At 36.0% G+C, this 26,290-nt stretch overlaps 1 protein-coding gene across 1 annotated transcript in view; it reads left to right on the top strand.

Annotated features, from left to right (window-relative positions):
* Positions 1–593: 593 nt before the first annotated feature.
* The window catches only part of wasla (WASP like actin nucleation promoting factor a), a 32,602-nt gene continuing 6,905 nt past the window's right edge, over positions 594–26,290 (top strand). Inside the window, 5 exon segments of the mRNA XM_041257604.1 lie at positions 594–2,008; positions 12,041–12,175; positions 15,854–15,940; positions 17,254–17,350; positions 18,520–18,543. Coding sequence (XP_041113538.1) covers positions 1,898–2,008; positions 12,041–12,175; positions 15,854–15,940; positions 17,254–17,350; positions 18,520–18,543 — 454 coding nt within the window. The 5' untranslated portion in view covers positions 594–1,897.

Below are 26,290 nucleotides of genomic sequence, written 5' to 3'. Positions count from 1 at the left end.
TGCATCGCTGAGTCAGTGTGATATCACTCGGTGCGGGGAATGTAAGTAGAGTCTGATGAATCATCTCAGCTGATAATAACAATAGAAACGTTGCTGCTGCGGCATGCAAGGCTGTGGATGACCTGTGGGAGCTGAAAGCTTATTGGGACGATGGTTTATTTATCTTTAAACGACTAATTAGGAGCTAGCTTGTTGTTACGTTAAAATGTAGAAAGCAGCTGGCCTGCAACTGTAAATGTTTATAAATATATTAATGGGTACACTTTTAAGTACAGTTCGACCACTTTTCGCAACTTGGTAACATTTGTTTGAAATATAAACGGCCAAATAATACAAGATAAAAAAAATAAATAAAAAAATCTGTTCTCCCTGTCGAATTCTTGTACGTCACCAGTTCAGTCGGCTACTCTGGATAAATTTGCAAATGTGATATTGTATATGTTTATTAACGCTATTATATATTTATTAAAAACACACAACTCCATACCGATTTTCAAAAGATGTGGCGCCTTTGAATCGACAATTACACTGATAATAGTATCTCCGTACAAGACGAACTTCCACAATGGGAGCAGCCATTTCGGTTTTGCTGCAGTTCACCGACTCTGAACCCCGGTTCAGCTTCAGCAGTGACGCACCGGTGATATTTAACAAAAGTTAGGTATATACTGTGCGTCCATATACGGACGGGAATAAGAAGACAAGACCGAATTAAAATACAGGATAGGATTTATTCTTGTCATAATAATATCCCATTGGTACAGTCAGATATGCTAATATACTGTAGTACATCCAACTTAAAATGTGTCCAACACACTTTTTTAAATTATCTTAGATCACAACACATATTAGTGAGTTGAATGTTTTTTATTTCGACTTTTATTTAAATGAAAGAACGCCTTATCCGCCCGAGATTTTCCCTTTGTGCAAATACCCATCTCATTTATTTACTATGACGTTGGCATTTTCGCCGATACGAATTATTAATGTGGACAGGATCAAATAGTTGGATGTACCCTTTCTCACAAGATTTTGGGTTTTGCCTAATTTACTAAATTGACGGTTGTTAAGTTACACCCCTGCATCTGAAGTACATAAATATTATATATTAGTTAAAAAAATTAAAAAAAAACATATGAAGTTTTACCATATTTTTTATAGTTAAGCAGGAGTGAAAGACACTGCCAAGCGAATCCTTAATTGAAACTCCTTAAAAATGCAAGTAGTGTATTTTATCATATCTTTATCATACTTTCCCTACGCCCGCGGTCTCCAGTAATATCTTAGTTTGCATTACTGACTTCGCAATATCCCCACCCAGTACTACCCTCTGCAAACTGTATTTGTGTAAAAAAAAAAAAAAAAAAAAATCCACAAGGCAAAACAGGGCCAGACCATTCTGTAATACAAGGAATCATTTTAGATTATATATAGGTTAAACGTTTAGGCTGTTTATCCAATGCATGTTACAAACGTGGCGTATTTATAATACTGACTTATATACATAGTCGACCGGTCTAAGTGGAGTGAGTGTTAAATTTGGCTTGTTATGTTTTTCGGCATACCTCTGATCACTAGTGGTTGATTCTTCCTGCTGCCATGTTGGATTGTGATCCCGATGCTGCTGGGAGTTCCGATTAAAGTTTAGATTTTTCTGTCTTCTTGAGATCTGAGTTCCTGAGACACGCCAGGGTGTAGAGGGGCTACCGATATTTTATTACCGAACTACAAAAACAGCAGATCATAAACTCTCCACCTTCCCCTGGGCTCTAAACAACACCAGCATCAATGAGCAGACCTGGAGCCAAGGCCACGCTGACGAATGACTGAACATATTTGATACAGTTCATTAATGTTATAAATTGTTTATTATTATTTAAAAAAATAAAATAAAAAAATGAACAACCAGCATCCTCCACCGCCGCGGCGGGTTGCCAATAACACTTCGCTGCTCCTAACTCCACAAGAGAACGACTGTCTCCAGAATTACCTCGGCAGGAAATGCATCGTAAGTTTTAATCTGTGTATTACATTTACTGTTATCCAACTTGCTCAAAAATTGTGCAGGGGGATGTCATTTTAAAATATGCTGTTGCGTTTCAATTACTGTGTAGTACTTTTGGCCTAAGCTATGGGATGTATGTCTGTGTACACAGTTTAGCTAGCCAACACAACTGTGACAGCCGGCTATACTCGTAAATGTTGTTAGCCTTAAAGTGCTTGCTTGTGTAGCAGCTTGGGAGGAGAACGAGTGTTCGGTGCTCGCTTCCCGGGACTGGCAATCAATTAAGTCGGTATTAAAACAGAGACGCGAGGCCTGGCTTTACAATCGGCGTCTCACCAGCCAACTTTCTTCCTCTTCCCCACCATTTGCAATGCTGTTTACTTAATTCCCAATGAACTGTGAATCAGGAAAGTCTGATACCTGCCATAACATTAAAACCTGTTTGATTCGTTGTAGATGTATTATTCCAAAGTCAAAGCTGTATACGTGTAATAACATTACATTGATTACACTGGACGATGTGTGTATTTATTATTATTATATTATTATTATTATTTATTATTATTATATATTTATTATTATTAATTAGATTATTTAACACAAAGTATAATTATTGACTACACTAATTGATAGTTATTTACATAACAATTCACTAACTGCATCGACATGAATTTTCTTGGTGCAAGATTTCTAAAGACGTAATTGTTGTTTTCGACTTTCCTCGCAACACCCTTTTTACCTGTGTTGCACTGAGTCTGCGCCATTGAGAATTGACTGACTTCCTGTTCTGGATATAGAAAATGACTGCTCTGCAAAAAAATAAAATAAATACTTCATACTTGACTGTGATCTGACAAACACAAGTTTTTTTTTTTTTTTATATAACTAGCGCTAGAAAGTAAAGTAAATGAATGTGGTAACCTGCCACAAATACTGATACGGTATTACAGAATACATGTTATCAGTAGTACTGTTTTGTTTACTTGAAGATTTAAACCTAAGTAGAGTGATGTGCAAGACTCAATGGGAGCAAAGTCATTTTTGAGGGTACAACAAACTGTCATCAAGTTTAAACTGGGGGATGTAGTAAACGGACAGCTGCAGGAATTTTATTTTGGAAAGGAAATCTGGTAGTAGTACTACTATATTAATGTGCTGTAAAACTGCAGTAAAGTTTGCAGAAGAGCCAAAATATAATTTTCATGGACATCAAAGTTGTTGTATCTGGTCTACAAGTTTAAGCAACGTGAAATAATACATTGCACTACAATAATAAATTAATAACCAGGGCTCAGCCTATGAACACGCAGTTCATTGATCATTTGCAGCTGGATCCTGGGTTGATTTGATTTCACACAGCTGCAAACATCAAACTGTGACAGCTATGAAACATTAACAAGAAATGGACTTGCAAAAGATCTTAGTGAGATGTTCCCTGTTGGAACCACACACAAGGACTGAATGCAATCAAATGAACATACCACACCTCTGGAAAGTTTGTTTCCAAGTGTATTTTTTTATGTACAGTATGGGCCTATATGACTGTTTGTTTTATACAGCACCACTATCATTTTAACATTTTCTTGGTACTAATGGCTCTGATTTTGTGTTTTTATTATTCATAACTTCAAGCCTAAAATTGGAGGTACATCTTAAATCAAAGACAACTATTGAGACAAACAAGGTCCCTTTTATTCATTTATTAAGTGCTGTATGTAGCAAAAATAAAGCAGAACTGGGTTGCTTTGAGGTAGCTAATCAACCCAAACTACTTGCAAAAAAGGAAGTTGAATCTAATAATGTTTCCTCTGCGGTATTTAGTGTTCAATGCGGTTTGCTGAGATCTGTTTTGTCGTTTGAAATCTCAGTAGGTGTTATACATACCCCTTTCACACAAAAACGTTTAAAATAAATAAATAAATAAAAAATCTTAAAAATACCAGTTCACAAAGCACGAAATTGTGCAATCTATGCCGGCATAATACTGTCATAACGCTTTCACACAGCCAAAGGGATCATGGGAGTACAACCTTCATACCTGCCAATCAATAGATCGTTTTCATGGCAATGGAAACCAAACAAAGTCACAAAACAAAATGGCACCATCGTTTGTCGAAGAAGTAAATTTGGCTGCATTTTGTTTGCATTTAGTTTAGTTGTATTATACAATGTAAAGTGTCAGATTGCAGTAGCGTCATTTTATTGCAAAGATATATATATATATATTTAAGAGAGTCCCGCTCTTAAGGCAAAAGTGAGTGGAAAAAATATTCCCACATGGGAAGAGAAACATTTGAGCCCCTCGCTGAACAACTGCATCCGGTATACAATCACGTGGGATGTTGATTTTCAATCCACGCCCACTATAATGATTCAGTACCGGCATAGCGTTTCACACAGGCAGTTAAGATGGGTCATTGCTGTCTCTGAACCACCTCGCGAATATCAATAAGTCAAGCCAGATTCAGCTAAGAGTTTAACATCTTTCTTTTTTTTTTTTTTTTTTTTTTTTTTTTTTTTTTTTTTTTTACAGCTTGTCGTGTAAATGTTTGTTTTGAAGATTTTATTTAAATCAATTACAAAAGATACAGCACTGAAAAACAAATAGGCCTTATAAGCAAAACAATAAGCAAACAGTAAGTGACAGATTATAGTCAAATGCAAGTGATGTACTGTTTTTGAAGTGCTATAGGTATGAACTTGAATGAGTGCATGCACGGTTTAAAATATAATATAAAATCGTATTCTAGCCAAATGCAAACTGAAACATCTATTGGCTGCTAGGCGGGTATAGTACAAGTTTGGTGCAAAATCAAGGTAGCTGTCATGTTCATCCAGTATAGTGTGACAGACAGACGGACAGACACAATAAGCTATAAGGCTCCCCATGCTTTGAACAAGGATGGTAAAAAAAAAAAAAACAGGTGGGGGGAAGCAGAAAGAAGCAGTACCTTCCTCTGTTGTGGTACCTTTTGAAATGTCTATTGGCATATTCCAAAATACACGTAGTGAGCTAAAACATTTTCAACATAAGGTTATCAATGATAATATTGTTAGTGCGAGTAAGAGGTAAGAAAATAGATTTTAAGATCTTGATTAGCCCTTCTTTAACCAAACATTCCACTGGAAACTGGGAACAGAAGAAAAAATGTATGTATATTTTTATATATTACCCCAAATTACTATCTACATTAATGTGCACTGCGTGAACATACCGTCATGGACAGCACTAAGTGTGTTCTGTAAAGCAAATACTTTCTGTTTTCTTATGTCTTTCAATTTAGCAAGACTAACCCTTTGTAATTCATTGCTCAATCAATTATTTTGACTGAATTGTAATGCTCAGTGTTGTAAGATGGGATTCAGTCAGGCTATTTATTCATTTTAACATGTTCTCATTATGATCAAATTTCCTGATGCTGTTATTCAGTTTATTGTACAGTGGTTTAAAAAACCAGAGAAGGCTTCATGTTGTAACTGAGCCAGAAAGGAAGCATTGGTTGTCACTGCTGCTTGCTTTCTTTCTCAGCCGTTTTAGTTCTGGTTAAAGATGGATCCCAGCCAATTCACACAGCACCAGTAGAGTCAACAGTAGAAGTGTACTTGCTTTACCAGTCAGCAGTCTTAGCAGGAAGGGCCTTGGTTTTTTTTTTGGTTTTTTTTTTCTGGGTTCTACATGCAGTAACCCGTAAACAGTTTTGTCATCATTTTAACATGGGACTAGAACAAATAAATATGTACTGCTAAGTGGGTGTACTTGTTTTAAACTCCTTCACTATGGATATAATTTGCCATTTTTCATTGAGCTCTATAATCAATAGCTTCAGTCATTAATAGGTATAAAAGGGTTAACAATAAATAATACAATCTGAAGAAATCTGTCTACAGCCCATTATCTGTTTTTTCAAGGAGTGAGTAATTAGTGGGTATTCACATAGGAGCCATTGCAAATGACGCAGGCAAACATGGAAATGATCGCCCTCTGTTAACCTGTCTAACCAGCCTGGCCATTTTATTATTCTCATTTGCATTTTAAACAATACCATACCATTGAAGTAACAATATAAAATATGCTATGCAAGCTGACACAACCTATTTTTCTGATCTCTGGTATGACCACTTTGAACAAGCCAGGGTCAGTTTGCAGTTATTAATATGGAGCGTCAATCAGTCCAAACTGTTCCTGGGTACAGATAATTTTGTTCTAACCAGGGCTTCTCAAACTCGGTTCTGGGGACCCCCTGTGTCTGCTGGTTTTCATTCCAACTGAGCTCTCAATTGCTTCCCATTAATAAAACTGATTATTAGTTTAATTAGAACTTTTTACTTGTTTTCAGCTCTTAAACGGTTGTAGTTCAAGTTACTTACAAGTTACAACTTGGAATCTGCAACTGTTTAAACAAACAAGTAAATTAAGCAAATTATCAGCTCTATTAAGTGTATAGTTATGTAATTGACAGTTCGGTTGGAATGAAAACCAGCAGCCACAGGGGGTCCCCAGGACTGTTTGAGAAGCCCTGCTCTAGTCACTTCCATGTGAATACTCCCTTAATCTGACATGTTCCCCAAGCTCTCATAGAGAGCAAACTGTTAGTTATGGGGCTGGCGACGGCATGCAGATCATTAATCTGTGTTAAACCACTTAAACTGCAGATGTGAAAAATGAATCTACATGCCAGGTACCAGATTTTTGAAATCATTTAAATTGCTATTTTACTCATGAAATTGCTATAAAATGCAACTTGAAAACAATAACACAAACATAGACTGCGTATGTCCCGAGACTGAAGTGGTTAATCATCAAAACACTTTTTTGTTTGCGAGTGTTGTTTGGATAATTAATAATAAACAGCCAAGGAACTTAAACAAAAACCAGCAGTCGCTAGGAATGGTATTACTGCAGCATTATCTTAGCAGCCAGAGTAGATTTAGTCTGCCGAGCCAAGTTAGCTCACAAATTCGGATTCCAGACTTCTAAAGTATTGTAACTTGAAAAGTATGCTTTTTTTTCTAGTTTTACCAGCTATTTAGCTGACTATATTTAGACCTCTTCCCAGATGTGCTTTCTGAAGAAGCAATGTTGTTCCAGTGTGTACATGGAAAATCTTTGTATTTGGGCATGTAGTTTGCCGTGTTCCCACAAAATGTTGGCCTTTTTTTCCATAACCCCCCCCCCAGTATTTGATGTTTTCTTCAAAAAATGGTACTACAATTGTCTTATTTAAAATCTAAATTAAATGCAAATATACCAAGGGCCAAGGCAATTGTAACTAACCATCTGGTCCTGGCTTTGGTCTGTATTTGCTGACCGCAGTGTTTTTTTGGGGCTTGCAGTTTTAAACACTCAAGGAGTGAGCAAAGTGCTTTCCATCTTTGCATAATTGTCTTCATCTTCCTCATTAAGTCAATGGAAACAACTAGTTTGTCTAAGAATGCAGTCATCAAACCATGTGTAGGAACAGTTTGTCAATGAAAACGTAAGTACACAAAGAAAAGTAACTTTGAAGGATTGAGTTCTTACCTGGAAAAGTTTCATAATATTCCTAAGTCTCATGTGTGCATTATTCCAACTCAGGTCTTGGGAAATAAATCTTGAGACTTTGTACTGTACATAAGGTGAGTAGAGTAACATGTTTCTTATTTTGTCTTTGCTCATGAAGTAATGACATTTATTGTATTACGTGGGATTTGGAATTGTTTCATCTTCACGAAGTACAGAACTTTTACTGTATTTAAGGTTGAGGGGATGATGCATCGTTTGAACATTGTCAGTAGTCAAGCCTGTGCATCGTTTCTGTGTAAAAGCGTAGGGACTTTTTTTTTTTGGGAATCTGAGTCATTTCTTGGATTTCAGCGCAGTGTTTCCCTCGCTCGCCTCAGGTCTGACTCCTTGAATTTGCATTTGATTCAGCACAACTTCACCCGCCCCCCTCCCCGCAGGAGTTTTTAATGATGGGATTGCATCTGTATGGAGTACCAATTTTACCAAAACTATTCATCAATTCGTCCATCTATTCATAAATTAATTTGTCAATTCATCCATTAATTTATAAATTAAATTCAGCAATTGTTCTGAATTGATCAATGCATCCATACGAAAGGCTTGATGGGCTTCTGGGGGAATCGATTGCTCTACGATTGACCTGCAAATTAATGATTTGGAAGGTGAATTGGCAACTGTCAATCTCGCACTGTGCTAAAAAGGCGTAACCATTTCTGTCCAATTGGAGTGGGTACTAAAATTGCAACCAATGAGAGTCCATCTCAAGCAAAACTGCTTCAGCCAGTAAAAGGTGTTTCAATCACCTCAGTCACTAGCAAAAAACCCAAAGCCCTGAATCACAGTGATAACATCTATGGAAAGATCTTAATGCATTTCATTATTATTATTATTATTATTATTATTATTATTATTATTATTATTGTATTTTTTTCTGTAATTTATTCATACATACAGCAGAAGTCTTTATCTAAGGTGACTTACGGTTTTACTATGCAGTAAGTGACAAATACAGTAAATAAAGCAAATGTGGTAGGATTACAATAAATTAGTAAAAAAGCAGTTTTCTAATAAGAAGTTTGCAGAATGCATCAGTCCAGTAGGGTAACAGTATATAGCTAGTGATGCAGTGCTGGGTCCAGGCTGCTGTAAATCAGTATGTAGAGTCAGATCAGAGGGGTAGATCGGTGGGGTCACAGGTATGTTTTTGTGCTCCGTGTATTTACTGTCTGACATACCATTCCGGCCTTTAAATAGCAACCCCGAAAACAACAATACCGATTCTACAAAGCTGTTAATTGCCAAGACTTCAATGTAGCTACCAGTATTCATTGGTCACCAATAAATAAGAGATACAAAGGTCTAAATAAATGTCTTGGGAGAAAACCCTAATAAAACAATTTTAATCAAATATTAAATATTAGTTGCAATAAGCAGATAAAACTACCCCCAATATCATTCGTGAGTCGAGTGTTTTGCACTAGTCTACGAAAGCCCATCAGATGTATTCCCTAATGAATTATAATCAATATTGTGAATATAATACTGTACATTACTGAAAAAAGTATATATTTGTATATCTATTTACCCTAATTTTTTGTCTGTGGTTTAAAGGCAGTAGTTGCAGCTTTTCTGTTTGTGGATTGTGTTTTTTTTTTCTTTTTAATTTTTCATCTGCGGTTCAAGGCTTCAGTATTCACCATTGAAGCAAAACGTTTTTTTTGTTTTTTTTGCTGGTGGTTGAGAGGATTGTAACAGCTTTTTTAGTAAACTGTAAGGTTATTGGCTGAGCAGTTTTCCTTGAGACTAGATTGTCATTGGTTGCAATTTTAGTACATGCTGCAGTTGGCTAGAAATGGTTATGCATTTTGGCACAATGTGAGATTGACACAAATTGATGAATTAATCGATAAATTGCCAAATTAATTAAATTGACAGATTCATTAATTAATAGTTTTTGCACAAATGGCACTCCATACGTTGGCACAGGAGTCTTCAGGACGAGCAACGGAGCAAGTTAACAAATATCAACCGTGATACAACGCCTACAACAACGTTTGTCAATTATTTTCTAAAATAGAAGACGACAAGAACTCATTTGCATGACCATGTAATGAGATGGGACCCTAAACACTCCAAACAAAATCTGGCAGTGATGAAAATTAAACATGTATCGCCAATTGCTGCTTTTTTGAAAAAAAAAAAAAAAAAGATCTGAATAGTGACAGAGCAAGATTGCAGGTATGGTTGTGAATGTAGTGACACAAGATGCATTGTAAGGCTTGTAAATATTGTTGAGGGAGCAGCGTTTTGAAAACTGGTTATAAATCTTGCACCAGGCTACCAAATGCCTTGCTAAAAGACGGTGTCCAAGTAAAATATAAGCCATGGAGAATTTACAGAATTGCTGTGGACAGTGTTTATTTTGTAAATTAGATATGTTGTTCTCTGGATTGGTTGTTAAACCAACTGGTTATAAACCACTTTTTCTTTTTTGAAATTAATGGGTTTTGCTTTGACCCTCAATTGGCACAAATCAACATGGCTAAGGTAAGAAAACTATTACATTTATTTATTTTTGTGTTAGTATATGCACAGAGTGATGCAATTTAATCAGTGTAATAGTTTGTAAACCTTTACTAGCAATGTTGCACATTAATCCACAGCTTCCTCTGCATTATGCATCATCTTTTTTGGAAAAAAGATATATTGATGGTGAAAAATTAGGCATTGCGGCAGCCTTATGTATTTTACAATGGAGAAGCAGAAGACTATGACCTCCCTTTAATTCGAGTCCATGCCTCAAGAGGTAAAAGGCATGAAGTGAAGTTACTTCAGTGGTGCTTCTTAACCCATCTTCAATCGTTAGCAATAAATAAATGCCGTATGTCATGGTTTTTCATGACATATCCCGTATTTATACTATTGGGAGATTTTAAGAGTACTCCAATCACTTTTGATTAAGCTTTTCTTAACTGCAGTTACAGCAGAGTACTTTTTAGTTCCCTTATGAAATGTATGTGGTTTTTTGTTTTTTTTTGTCTGTTTGTTCAGTGTTGTGTCTGATTTTTATTTTTATTTCTTTATAAATCACTGTATCAAGCTGTAAATTGCTTCTGCATCATTATCTTCCGTTGCCATATCTTTTTTGTATTTAACAAAAATCTGAAAACAAGGGAGTTGTTTCCACATTCCTGGTTGCAACACATCATCAGGGATGCAAGGGGGTGGATTTGATGATATCAATCAAAGGGGCTGAACTCAAACTGCTGGTGCAGTACTGTACCACCAGAGAAAATGTGGAGCCCAGTGTTATTTTCTGGCACTGCTTGTATATACAGAATTCACACTACAAAGTTTAAACAAATGTTTTAAATTTGTAACCTAAAACTTTTTTTTTTGGGGGGGGGGGGGGCATCCTACAATAAAATGTACCCTGCCACATATCACTTTCTTCAGGAGAATGTCCTTAATGAATGAATTGACTTGAAGCGGTGATGTGGTTTATTCTTTTAATTTTATTGCCATTGACAGAAAAGCATGTTTTTCCCTTTTTAATTATTATTTTGAATGCACTTAACTGTTATTTTTCAAATGCACAACACTACTTTTGTTAAAGCCATAGTTACAAGTATATGAGAATTGTGCTGTGGGACATTAACAAGATAATTCACCTGACAAAAATTACACGCCCTGCTAAATCCAGGATACTAATCTTAAGTAAACAAACCTACATTTGAATTGTAAAGTGTGATTCATCAATAAATAGCCATAGAACTTCTTATAACATATGCAGTCAAACAATGTTATTAATATATATATATATTTTTTAGTAAAACTAGTATTACTAAATACTATAAGTACAACGCATGCTCCCTGTTTTTTTTGTGCAATTGACTATGGAAAATACTTCGGCTCTACCGACTACTTGGCTCTCTGTGCTGTGATGAAATTGCTAGATATGAATGATTTTTCCTTCTGCTCATTCTGTAGAAATTACTAATTTTGATTTCATCATTGAGGAATGCTGCAGTGGGTTTTTGAGTGTAATAATAAATACAGTAGCTCTCCCTTTACAGCATCTGAAATGCTCCAGGGGTATGGGACGTATTTTGGATACAGATGTTGTCTTCTGGTGTTAGTTCCCAGGCTGCACTGATAGGGAAAATGTGCAGTACCTTGACTGGTGCTGTGGACACTACTGCATTTTCTGTGAATCTCACCTCACATTTTGTTGATTTTTAAAACTCTTTGATTGTTTTGTTTTTCTCTGGCTTTAGATTTGTGGAAAATGGTCTGTGAATTGCTTTGCCGTGCTAATGTATCACACATGTGTTGTATACCTTTCATGGTAATTTTATTGTTACCAAGAGTTGCTTGCTGTAAACATGATTAGTCTTAAGTCCTGCACCAAATGTCAACTGCATCACAGTTTTAAACCGGGCTTTGTGTATGATTGTGAAATAATCATTATCTGATTTAAAGGAAAACAAATTTTTATATATACCTCCCTGTTTTTTTCTTCTTTCTTTCAGACTTTGTCTTCTGCTGTAGTTCAAGTATATACAGCTGACCGTAACTCAGTGTGGTCAAAGAAATGCTGTGGTGTTGCTTGCCTTGTGAAGGACAATCCACAAAGGTCTTATTTTATCAGAGTATATGATATTAAGGTAAGGACACATTCATCAATGCCATTGTACTGCAGTAGTTCCATTCAGGAAATGTTAATGCATTAGAGAGTACTCTGCCAACCCTTTTAATTGTGAAAAACAAATTTCTTGTTTAGATATCCTTGTTATATTTCACATTCCAAAATACTGTTTTCAGTTTGGGTTAGAACAGTCATTTATTAGGACACTTCATCGTCAAAGCATGCTTTGTTACAAGAGGACAAGGTATTTTTTAAGCACTTGTCTGCAGTATAGCAGTGTCTAAAGGCATTGGTGGGATAGTGTGGGGAATCCTGTCTGTATCTGCTCTACTATAAGAGGAAGGTCTTCATTACTCCCAACATTGAAACTACCCAGTTAGTGGGCTAAAACATACCTGGGCAATGTTACTGCTTTTGGGTTGTTCCTGCTGTTGTGTATTTCAGTGTTTTGTTGATTAGTTTGTCTTACAGATTTAACCCCTGTACAGCCAACTATATACTTCCCCATATTTCCTAATCATTTAGCAGACACATTTACATAGTTATTGTAAGACAGATCTATGTATACAGTCAGCACTCGGATCTCTGTTACTCCAATACACATCAGTTGCGTTTTACCGCCCTTGTGTTAAGAATAAAATCAATCCCTATTATGTGTGTGTGTGTGCGTGTAACAAATTAATCCCGTCACACGCGATTTCCGACTCCGCCATCAGTTTTCTGATGCAAAGCCCATCTCTTAAATGTTACAATTTGTCTGAGTGTCCGTCACAGCCCGTATTTGTTTTTTTTTTGTTTTTTTGCTTTTAATTCTCTCTAATCCCAAATCAGTCTGTTTGTTGTGCAGTTACACAGCGCTTCCTCCAGTTTCACCTGACGAAAATGCAGCCAAAACGAAGTGAACAAGACAAGCTAGGGTAATGTAAGAGTTAATCATTAAACAGTTCTAGATACTGTGATGTATTTATTTATTTTTTTTTTAGCTGATCTTTTGTTGCTTTTGTTTATTTTCATTTGCAAGTGAACTGTGACATTAGGGCCTTATCTATGGAGGGAGATCACTATCAAAAATATTCGTATTCGTAAAAAGAATTTGTACTTGTAATTACAGATACAAATCAAAAATACCAGTACAACTAAAAAAAAAATACAAGTATTACTCAAGAAAAGCTACAGGTACAAATCACAAAGTTATGACTACGGCTCAAAATTACGAGTTGGATAGAGCATGAAATCACTGTCAAAAATACAGAGGTCACAGGACAGGCTGTTGGTTTGGGGAACAATCGCTGAGTATTTAACAGCGCATGTGTCCAGCACCTTGCTTTGCTGATAGAAGGGAAGGAGTGGCTGCATGTTGGCAAATATTTCAAAGCGGGAATATGGCACAGTCGCCCAACAGATGGACAGTCTCAGGCTCAGTAAAGATCTTCTATATACACAAGATAGTTAACTCGCTGTTTTTTCCATCCCCGCCGATGAGGTGCATCATGGGAATCCAAAGAGTTCCGGTGACGAGCTCTTTATTGCCGAAGTGAAATTGCTGGCTTTCATGAATATTCATGAGCAGACAAGCCAGGGGCATGGTTTGGCTGTCAAGGGGTTTGGTAGCCAGTGATCGAGATTATATGTCCTTGATATCAGGTAGATTGCAGTAATGTTTGATTTGAATGGGAAGAAATATTATTTAAAAAAAAAAAAAAAAACACACATTTAATTTTATGTTGATATCCATAGATCAAATATAAAGTTTACGAGAATAATAAGTAAAAGTGACGTTTTGTGTGACTTTAACAAAGGGGATTTTCAGCAAGATCAAGGAGAGGTAGGTCCACATGCTGTGTAATTATTTTTACATTATATGTAATAGCAGAAATGTAATTATGAACAATGTATAGGAGCAGTGTGATTATGATAATAGGTGAACTGTATTTATTTTGTTTTATTCGTATATTTTATATACTGTATAAGAGAATCAGCAATTTAAAACCCATGCTTTTTTTTTTTTTTTTTTTATAATTTAGTCATCTCCAGTTTTGTTTACCCCGGTTTTCTCCCTAATTTAGTGTGCCCAATTATTATTTGTATCCTTGGCTTGGGGAAACCCATGCTTTACAATAGCAACTGTAGTTTTGTTGAACTACTTGTTGAATTTAATCTAAACCGACCATGACATACATGGCCTTGGGGCATCCATGGATGCAGATAATGCCTTCTGTCTGTCTGTACCTTTCTGGCGATGCAGTAACGAGCTGGTGATCCACCGTGCTCCATCCCAGACTCTTGACAGTAATAACTACTATTGCTCTATAATTAAGGGAAATAATGTTTTTCTGTGTACTTTTACTGAGTATTCAAAAATGTTCAGTCATGATTAACTATCGTCCAACTGAGAACTGAGCTAAATTCTTCTTAAAGTGAAACGGTTGTTATTAATTTACATAGACGTACAATGTATATATATATATATTTTTAATAAGACACTATTTTAAATAATTCAGGCATAAACAATGGATCATAAATATCAGCCTAATTTAATAGTAGGCCTAAGCCTAATAGTTGTAGTGATTGAAATAATATTAATGATGATAACAATCAATTAAAAATATACCTAATTAACCTAAATAGACTTATATTAACCCACTATCAAAAAAGTTGAATTGAGTTGCCGCGAATCTTGTTCACTGTCGATCGCTGCTTATCCCATCCCTGACAACCAAGCCAAAGATCAAACCACACCCCCGTCTTGTCTGCTCATGAACATTCATGAGAGCCGGCAATTTCTGATAACACTTCGGCAATAAAGAGCTCTTGTCAGGTCAAATGAATACATCGATCGTAGAAATAATAACAAGTATCTGTTAAGGAGGTGAATCTTGCTAAAAAATGCAATCGTTTTCAAAAGAGAAAGCTTTGAATAGGAAGTGAAGCAGACTTTACATTTTAGAGATATCTTTGGTTTTGCTAAATTGTATTACTTTTACATTTTACACAGTTCCGTGCATGTGATATTTTCAGAATCATGTTGTTCTGAATTAAAATACTTCTGTTGGAAATATAGTACTGTACCAACAAAACCAACTTGAGTACATCTAAATGGAAGCGTACTTATTTTAAAGCACAGTCCTTCCAGATATGTATTTTTGATATTGTATCTTTTTTTCCCTGAAAAAATGGACAAGGGTTGGAACGGGCCAAAATGAAATAATCAGACTTATAGGGTCGGATATGTGAGTGCTGACTGTATATAGATGTATAAAACACATTTCATTATTAGGTTGTATGTGCACAATACAGATTTAGAAGTAAAAACATATATAATTAGTCATTCGTAGTGTCTCCTCCTACCTGCATTACATTATATCAATGTTTGATGTGTCCTTTGAAATAGAAAATGCAAATAGGTTTTTGTGGGGTATGTGAGAGTGAGACAGCTGCAACACCAATCAAAACCGCTATCTTCAAAACACAAGTCTTGTCTGGCAGGTTTGCAAAGGTCTTGACTACCTCTCTATGAAGTTTGGTGCATTTTAATGATGGAATGCTGTAGTTACATAGCTACAGTAAAGGATGCATAATGTATAATTAAACCTGGCTGATGGCGGCTACCCAAAAATGACTAGGGAAATTGAACATAGGTGATGTTTACATTATTATATTAATGTGTCATTTGGCTAAAGGTAATACTTTTTTGCAGGATGGGAAGATACTGTGGGAGCAGGAACTCTACAACAACTTCTCATATAATCATTCCAGATCGTACTTTCATACATTTGCTGGTGACGTAAGTCTCAGTTTCCTCTCACCGACATTTCTGTTTTGTGGTTTTTATTTTATTTAATTTTTTTAAAATGTATTTACTGTATTGGCGTAAACCATTTATATATTTTAAATTCTGTTGGTATCTCGAACAATGATAGATATAGTCATCTGGTTTCACAGAATCTGATTGTAACTGGTCTACCTAATCAGATTCTGTGCCAAGAAATTGGTTAATGTCAGAGGTAATGACAAATCTTATTCTGCTAGAATACTAATAAATAATACATTGAGGTCTGGTGATGATCCAGTATGGTTGTTGTTGTTGGTGCTCAGCCTCTGGTAATCCATCGACTGCTTACAGCTGCACACTGGGTTTGTCCGTAGTTTGTGTACACTGTAAGAATAATCTCTGTGACTGCACTCAGGGTTCTTGAATATGATTTACCACCCTATGCATCATTGGAAAATTAATTAATGTATGAGTTCTTAATGAAGAAACTGTGTGCATTTCTAACAGATGTGTGCCCTATTTTTGCAGCTGTTGTTTATTCCTGCTTTTTTGAAAGCAAGACCTTGCTTCTTGCATAAGTTCATAAGGCTTGGAATTCATGGCATGTCATTCTTTAGGAAAGGAATTTAATGTGAGAATCACACATGAGTGTACAGGGACACACAGACATTCCTAACTCATGATGTCATGTTTGCTTGACTGGCATGGAAATATGATATTGTAACAGACACTGTGTATATTTTAAACTCCTTGTAGATGTTTTAATAAACACTTATCTAACATGCCTTTTGCAATCCACAATAGTCATGAATGAGTAAGCCCTGATGTGTAACAAACTGAGAAATGTCTTTTTTCACCATCGCTTTCATTAATGCAATATTCTGTTAGCTACAGGGCTACTCTTTAACTATTTTAGTTATTTAAACATTTTCCCCAAATAATTCTGTAATGTAAAGTGAAAGGTTGCTGTGCATCTATATGCTCAAAACTTGAACTTTTTTGGAACTGATTTTTATTTTTTATTTTCTGTAACTGAATTAAAAGACCACTAAGTATTTCACAGACCAGCTAATCCAAACATGTGCCAATCTAGTGTTGCATATGTTTAATTTTGTTACATTGACTGTAACTGTAGAGGCTCCACATTGTGAGTCTGATGCCAGATTAGTAAAGGAAAAGCTAATGTTTAAATTTCCGTTAACGAAACGCAACACACAGATGAGTGTTTCTTTACAATGTCAAAGAAAGGTCAGTTTGAGCAGTATACAGTACATATTGGTTGTTCTACCATGGTTTTATGTGTGGCTTGTTTTGGGTCTACATAGACGTGTCCGACTGGACTCAATTTTGCTAGTGAAGAAGAAGCAAAACGATTCAGAGCAGCAGTAGGAGAATTACTTGGGAGGCGGCAAAGGAGAACTGGTGAATATCCCTTTTTACAACTTTTATATTAGCTTTGTAGTTCTGTGTGTGATCTTGAACATCATTTAATGTTTTAATATTTAAAAGTTACAATAGTTATTTATTTATTTATTTATTATTATTTTAAATCATGCTTTTTTTGTTTTTTTGCCCCTCACCTCTCCCAAACACTGTTGAGAATGTAAAACAGAATTCAAAGTTTTTATCCTTCAGACAAGACTTAAAACCAAGGTCATATTATAAATGACTCTGCAGCAGCAGTTGTGATGCGTAGTTCACCCCCTAGTCTTGCTTAAGTTGCTTTGAATGAAACTATCTGCTAAGTAACTAATTAATAATGTTAACTATGAAAAATTGTATGTAAACATAGACTTTTCATTATTGGGGGGAAGTAGAAGTCCACTGTCCAATGTTTACTTTTGCCTAGATCAATTCTGAAATATGTTGTTAACCACATTGGTTCTAGAATCATTTACAGATGTGAAACATGCATACTGTTTTACTGTAGAAGCAAGTGCTTGGAAAGGGAAGTTGATTGATTTGGCTTGCACTGCTCCCTCTATTGTGCTCTGTGTGCGTATTCAGCCTACATTTGGGAACCCTTCAATAACCATTCTCTCTGAAATTTAAGAAAAGAGGACAATGTTAAGAATGGCGTGTTAATTAGAAATCCTTATATTCTGGACAGTTGATATGTAGTGCAGGACTCAGTGCTCTGGTTTCTTTTTTTAAATACAAAGCTGTTTTCTTTTTCACACTGGCCTGGATTACATCAAAACGATGGCACTACCGTAACTCTCACTAAGAGATAGATTCAAACAAAAAATACAGCGCCTTTATGTTGCTATTCAAACTTCAGACGTTTGAAAAAGGGGTAAACGATGTTTAAGTGAATTTTGCCACATGGAACAGGAAAGTTACACATTTTTACAGAACGCCCCTTTAAGTAAGTGGCATAAACTCTTTTTTTTTTTAAGTGTAATTTAGACCCCTGTTTTGTTTTTAAACCAGTTAACATTGCAACTACTGTCCTGTTTCCTTTTAGAACAGTTTTAGAATTGTATATTGTGGAATTTTGAAGTTCCTTCTAAGTTAAATTTGTTTCACTAGTTTGTACTACTGACATGCAGTTCTAAATTTTAATTATTTTAACTTTTTTGTTTTTACAGAAAAAAGACGTGACCCTCCAAATGGTAGGTTATTGATTTGCATTAAATCTACGTAAAAGTGAAATAGAAAAAAAATAAATGAAAAATCAAGGAATGGTTTAGTATCTGTATTGCTGGCTAAAGCAGACTTTAGGGACTTTTTTGAGGGTAAGATACAAAACACTATTTAGCAGTCTTAGAAATAATGTTTTACTGTAGAACTTTTTGGTTGATTTGCTCTTACAGACTCTGACTTTTACAGTAGCACTTTACATTAGAGCTTTGTGCCACATGTTAATACAGTGTTTGTCTTGGAGGGTTAGCTACAGAGGTGGTTGCTTTAAATAGTGGGTCAGAACATTTTGACTTGCACATTGAACAATTGCATAGTACACCCAGTGCTGTGTACTTATTATATGCAAGTGCAGGTGCAGAAATACTATCCCTTTATGGTCCTGTGAACTTCTCAAAACTTTTGTTAGAAAATAATTTCAGTGTGTGTCCCTCCCAGATTTTGTTTTCTGTTATGTAGTCATGACTATTCTGATGCTAGTTTGAAATTGCAATCTTACATTAAAACAGCTTCTAAGTTGGCAGGGGAATCCACGGTTCACCGCGCACCAGCGACCCCTCTGGCTGATAGGGTGCCCGCGTGTCTGCAGTAGAGCCATTCAGATCTGTGTTGTCCTCTGGCACTATAGGTCTGGTGGCTTCGCTGTGGATCTGCAGTGTGAAAAATGACGGGATTGGAAGGAACTCGTTTTGGAGGATGCATGTTTCAGCCTCCGTTTCCCGAGTCACTGGGGAGGTTGCGGGATAAAAACAATAATTAGGCATTCCAAATTGGGGAGAAAATCGGGGTAAAACCATTGGTGAGGACAATTTAAAAAAGAAAAGCTTCTAGTTCATAAGTTTTACATTCTCACTTTCAAACCAGTCTTTATTCAGGCTGACACTGATAAACTACTGCAGACCTTTACATCTCATTTCACCTTGTCCCTTCATGAATTCAAGAGAATATTAACGACAGAACTACTGTAACAGCTGTTTGGCAACCTTGAACCTTTTACATCCATCCTATGGATGTGTTTCTTGATTCTGATGATTTAAACTTTGCCTGCTTTACTAAATTGTTATTGCCTGGCCCTGGAGAAGGGGATGCGTGCAACTGGGATATTCAGGATCTGGCCACTGCATTACTTCAGTATTCCAAATATGTGGGATAACTGGATAATCCTGTTTATCTGCCAATGTAATTTAATATTTCAGAAAAATCCAGAATTCTGCACTACTTGGGTATGTGCAGTGACAGAATTACAGGTGTTTTCACAAAGCAAGACGTGTTTAGCAGGAGTAAAGTGCCCTTTAATTCATTTTAATTTCTAAACAATACAATCTCATAGTGATTTTCACCTTTTATTCCTTCCTTCTAATAAACTGGCAACTGCTTCCCACAACCATAATAATACCTGTACTAGATCCAAATACAAAACAAGGCAAACTTTAATCCAACACTATTATTATTATTCATACCAGTCTTTGTTTGTTTGTTTATTTATTTATTTATCTCTTTATTTTTTAAACTGAGCTATAACCTAACAGTGAACAAAATTACTTAATAGCTGCTATAAAATACATTTCAATTTCTGGAGTTACAATACTCATTGTTAAACTATAAACTTCATATCTGTGTTGAGTGTTGACAAATTTGACAAATTGAAACAAAGCGAGAACTATCTATCCTCCTTTTATTTTAGTTTATTCATGGTTATCTGTGTAAACATGCTATTTAAAAATATTTATTTGCATTGCATATTTTATGTAAATTATTTAATTAAAGAATATGCGCAGCATGCACAGTTACTGCCTGAGAGACTTGGCCTTACCAGAGTGAGACGAGAATAACTTCCAATAAAACTCATATATATATGTATATATGTATATATATATATGTATATTTTGTATGTTATTGATAGATAGATGTTATTTATTTATTTATAGATAGATAGATAGATAGATAGATAGATATATGCGGGAAGGCAGTGTTTTAAGATAAGAATGTATGCAATAGTTAGTGTGCCGGCAACAGCCAAGTAAGATCAGTTTATACCCGTGGCCAAATTACTTTGAGGACCACTGATGTAGATGTGTGTTGTTTTTTTAATTCATGTTGTAATCTCTGCGTGAGCGAGACACTGATAGTAGGGAGGTCAATCGTAATTTTAGATTTTAATAAAATAAACAATGAACTGGCTTTTGTAAACCGTTTTCATTTAACTTATACATATCTAAAATGAAAAGTCTCCATAAAATGTTTTTAAATGTTTTTAAAAAGGCTTTTTAATGCACCAGAATTAGGTTCTTGTTTGGCAGGCCATCATCTTGGTTTTTTTTTAGCACCTGTCAGCCCAAAGCTTTCATAATAGATTTATTATTTATGTTTATTAAATCAGTTACACATTAAAAAAAAAAAAAACTTTACTCCTAAGTGATTGGCAGTTTAAAATGGGAGGATCTAAGTTTCATGCAAAGAAGCAGTCCTCCTAAAAACCGGTTCCCTCCCTGTGAATAAAAACCGCCAGGCGCCAGTGAAAACATCTGCGCGTCACTTAATCCAACCCCTCTATCTCCAACGCCACAAAAGGTTGGTTAATAATTCAAAAACGTATGTTTACATGACACCTAGACCTACCAATCATGTAATTTTTGTGTTGTTTGTAGGCGGTTATGGTGTTTAAAAAGCGCCCCAGATATTTAAATTGAGTTTTTTTTAATGTTCTGATTGGGGGATTTCTTCCGGACAAAGGTGATTAAAAGGTCAAAGGATACTGTGTACTTTTAAAAAAGTTTTCAGTACTATAGTGTTCCTTTTGTGGCCAGTCCAAAATAGAGCGTACCCCCGGTGCCGCAGAATATGACACAATCTAAATGGCTCAATACGCTCGTCTTAAAAAAATCACCTGTTATATAATTAAATCGTTTTAAAAATGTGTCTTTTCGGTCACATAAAGTCAGAAAAAAACAACATATGAATCCAAATTAACATGTATTTATACGAAAGTAATACAAAAATGACTACAAAATATTTAGAAGTGAGTAGTTTTCGAGATTTACGATTATACTGTAGGTTCATATGTTGTTTTCTTCTGACTTTATGTGAACGAAAAGACACACATTTGCCCGTTTTCCCATTGGAAATAGTGATATTTTGAAATATCACTGTCCTGGTCACAAAAGCAAAGTTTGTGGGGAATAATAGCCATTTTCTATACTTTTGAGGCATAAGCAATTAGGAAATAACACTTACTACCCAGGAACAAAAAAAATATATATATTTATTTGTTACACGGTGTAATCTTACAACAATTTCAAAATGGCTGTTTTCGTGACGCACACTCCTATAGGAGCCAGTCGCCCACTCTGTGTTAGTCGGCCCTACTGACAGTCTGACAACCACTACCTTTGACCTTATTTCTGATTGGTCCATTGCAACACTAACAGCGCACAGCAAAATACAAATAAAATAAATGTATTTCTATATTTGCAACGCTTCATTCGCGCCGCTCACTTCGCTTGCGATGTGCATTACTCCGTTTACATGAATAGTTTTAATTATTTTTGATTCGCAGTCACGTCCGGCATGCATAGCTCTTTAACATGCAAGCCCATGTCCATTGACTACTTTGATTTGGCATTGTATGTTGCAGAGCTGCGCTTACACGCCAACGTTTAAGAATGTGTTTGTTAACATTTATGTATTTAGCTAAATCTGGACTTTTTTTTGTTAAATCTAGGAAAAAATATGCGACTTTGTTAAATCCGGGGGAAAATGCCTGTTAAAACATCTGTGTTTTTTTATTTTTACACTTGTCGCCACTGTTCACTGCAGTTGCACTGACACACTCGCCACTTCAAACATAATTTCGCCGGTTCTACAAGTACTAAAGTAATCGTCTACAGCTCATTTGAAAGGTAAGAGCTTGGCCTAATTAACTGTCATTTATGTATTTATTTAAAATGACCTATCCTTTAATCCTTTCACTGCTAGGGCTTTTGGAACACTCAGTGCTAGAGGTTTTTCCTGAATTTGGGACTGAATCATTTCAAAGTCAAATTTCTCACATGTTTTTAAAGGAAACACAGGACAACTGTATATTGTTTTTTTTCAGCACAAACTGCACATTTGTGGGCACATCTGGTTAACTGATTGAGATACCACAGGTTAAATATAAAATGAAATGAAAAAATGTCTATGTAACTTTAAACCCCTGGAAGTTATTTCTTAACATGGTAATAAGACAAATTGTAAATGTCTCACATTGCCAATATGTTCACTATATATGAAGAAAACATTTTCTAACAGTTACGTTTCTGTCACGGCTCCTTAAACATTATTATTAAAAATAAATATAAAATAATAGAGCACTGCTAGGTCAAACGATCTTTGCGTTTTTCATAGTCTGAACTTTGGGGCATCTAAAAACTACATTTTCTAAAACTAGATAAATATAAAATTCAAACTATATGGCATTATTTTGCTTGGAATAAAATTACAGCATGTGACTGCCTTACTTATAAACTGTATCAAAGGAAGCTGGAACACTATATATTTTGAAACTATAGGTTGTGAGGGTTACAATGGTACTAGACTCCTAAACCTGAGGTGAACTTTAACCCCTCTTGCAATGCATAGTGGATTACCACCTCACATTATAAGGCTTATTCTATTTGAAAATTGGCAAGATAACTGTCAAATTTTGTGCTTGCTTTAAAAAGTGTTACAAAAACTAGAACATGTTATACTTGTTCAAAGCTTTTCTTGCTCTAAAAAGACAAATATTGATGTTAACCATACAAAACACAATATGCAAAAATCACAAAACTTCTTATTTACTCCCATTGCTGTGCAACAAAAGCTAGATACATGAACTGCAAATGTATATTCCCACATTCTGCAGGTTGTAAGGTTTGCAGGGATACCAAACATTTACTTTTACATGAGGTTTCTGGCTGCAGTAAACCTCAAACAAGACATATAATTCCGCCGATGTTGGCATGTGGCACGTCCCCACATTTAGCGTGGCAAAACTCCCTGTGGGCAGCAAGGTAACCAGGGACAACCGTATATTTTCTTAATCCCCACAAATTATAGAATTCAGGGATGGGTAAAACTACTTAAAAAGTGGTAAAAATGTGGTTTATATTTAATTCCAAAATTGCGCCCCAAAGGATGCATACATGAACTGCAATGTAGATTTCCACGTTCTGCAGGTTCTAAGGTTTTACCAAAACCCATTGACACCCCCAGGATGGCAATATAAGCCGCTTGTGGTGTAAGTGATGGGGAGATTAACTGTGGGACAAGCCAGCTGGAAATCCGGAAAGTGAGTCTGAGGAACAGCGGCTTGAATAACATCCGGTACTGCATGGAAATATCCTTCCAGGGGTGTCAGTAGGTTTTGGGGGAGTGTGACAGACAAGAACCCGGTATACTAAATATACTTGTTTGGTATCCCTGCAAACCTTAGAACCTGCACAATTGTGGAACTAAATATAAACTTGTGTCGTTTTTAACACTTTAAGTAGTTTTGCCTTCCAATACTCAACCTTTGAATGATGCAGTTCAAAGCACTCATGGCAAAGACCTGGGTGTGAGGGGCACTTCAGGTAAAAGTAGCGGCTGTCTTTACGAATGCCTTTCTTTGTGTGCATCCTGCATCTTTTTTGGGCCTGTTCTTTTCTGGCATTTTCAGTTCTGGGACACTTGTTTCTTTCCATTTGTGGGCACGGGCATGTGGTCGCAGACTCTCGTTGCTGCTGTAGGAACTGAGCAGCATACCTGTTGGTCATGATGACCATATGCTCCAACAGGTCATCTGTGAGGAAAAGCAGGAAATACTGCAGAGGGGTGAAGCTAGCAGTAGCCACCTTTGGACCTGGAGTACCAATAAAGCCTGGTATGTCCAGCTGTACATTATTGGGGCTCTTCAATGGAAGAGGGGGAATCCTCTTCCTCAGTGACATCACTGGGGGTGTCACTGAGGTAAAAGTCACTGCCAGAGTCACTGTCACTTTCACCATTTTGTGTGAAATTTAATTTACAGTAGTTACTGCAATATATAGCAATCAATGAAATAAACTTCACAACATAGCAACAAATATATAATAATAATAATAATATAATAATAATAATAATAATAATAGATGAAAAATTAGCTAGTTCCCAGACAGCAAATGAATTCTAGACAAAACAAAAAAGAGAAATCTGATAGGCCAGTTATTATTGAAGGAATGTTTGAAACACCATTCACATACTTGAAAGCCATAAATATTTGCAAACCTTTTATTGTGCTTTTTTTACATATGAAAAAAAAACTGCAAACATTTTTTGCACGAATACCAATTTCCACTAACAGTACATGCTTTGTATATTGCAACAGGTCGCCAGCATTTCTGGACTGAAATAGGTTTTATAGGAGTAAGTCACCAAGTATTTATGGACTTAAAGTATTTTGAAAGACACTAAACCCTGCCACACAACCTGCAGGGCAAAGCCTTTGATAAGCATCGCGTTTGGTCCAATATATGGCACCCTGCAGCAATCACTAGTGATCGATTTAGTCCTGAAAATAACATACAGTTTGCCAAAAGTCAGCTTTTCGGGTCTGCTAAATGTTGTAGCCATCACGATTTCCTCAGATCAAAGTACAGTCCTATATAGATACAGGCTTTGGATGCTGACTTGACTTCCTGGATTCCAGACTGAATAACAAAGATAACTCCTATAGGCTAATTTAGACATCAGTCATCCACTGTTTAAATGACGTAACTGATCAACCATTCACATATTTGTAGAGGTTAAACCCTCTCACTCACTTGATCGGTTACTCGCAGCCTAGCACTGGAGGGGGTTTAATTATTTACTTGTCCTTGTTGTGAGATAGATGTGTCGGCCGGGAAGAGTGCAGTCAGGGTTGCCAACTGGCTCTAGAATTTACGGACACTTTAAGCCTGATCAGGTCTTTTGACTCGCCTCTAACTACAAATGAATTGACTTTACTCAGCATGTAATGTGAGTGTAAATTGTGCTAAATGAATGTAACTGTTTTGCTAACTTTTACTAAAAGCACACACCTGTCTGGGGGCGGGAATTACTTCCTGTGAGGATCGTTTCCCGCAGTCAGACCTATACAGCTTGCTGATTTGCTGTATTTGTCTGACTGGGTTTGGACTGTGCGAAGCAGAAATAAGTATTACATTAATAGAAACTTAACCCCAAGGTTAAACGAGAAAGTGCGGGTGAGTACATAAATCTCTAGTGATGTAATTGCACTATTTTGATACATATTGTTTACCATGTAACATTTCAAGCAATAAGAGTTTAATACATGTTGTGATGCTCTCAGGATAGAATTCCCACCGCAATTAAACAACTGAACACATTTATTGAAGCCGCTTACACAATTCACACCCACTTCACTTGTTGATTTAACATCAATTCATTTGTGGTTTAGTGGCGAGTTAAAAAACCTGACCTGACTTAGTGTCTGTAAATTCTGGAGCCAGTTGGCAACCTTGAGTGCAGTGTTGCCCGTCACGGTAGAGAATTAAACCTGTTTGAAGTATTTGGGTTGGTTAGCATTGGCTTTTAATGGTTATGTAAAATACAGTAGAGCTTGTAATTATTTGTTAGGATGAATGCTCCATATCGACTGGAACTGGCTACCTCCCCTGTCTGACCATTGGATGATTTGAGAAGTTGTGATTGCACTGACCTCAGAATAAATTTCTG

Source organism: Polyodon spathula, chromosome 8, assembly GCF_017654505.1.
Source record: "Polyodon spathula isolate WHYD16114869_AA chromosome 8, ASM1765450v1, whole genome shotgun sequence".
Classification (NCBI taxonomy): Eukaryota; Metazoa; Chordata; class Actinopteri; order Acipenseriformes; family Polyodontidae; genus Polyodon; species Polyodon spathula.
The sequence above is the reverse complement of the archived record's forward strand: the minus strand, read 5'-3'. Positions and strand labels throughout refer to the sequence as shown.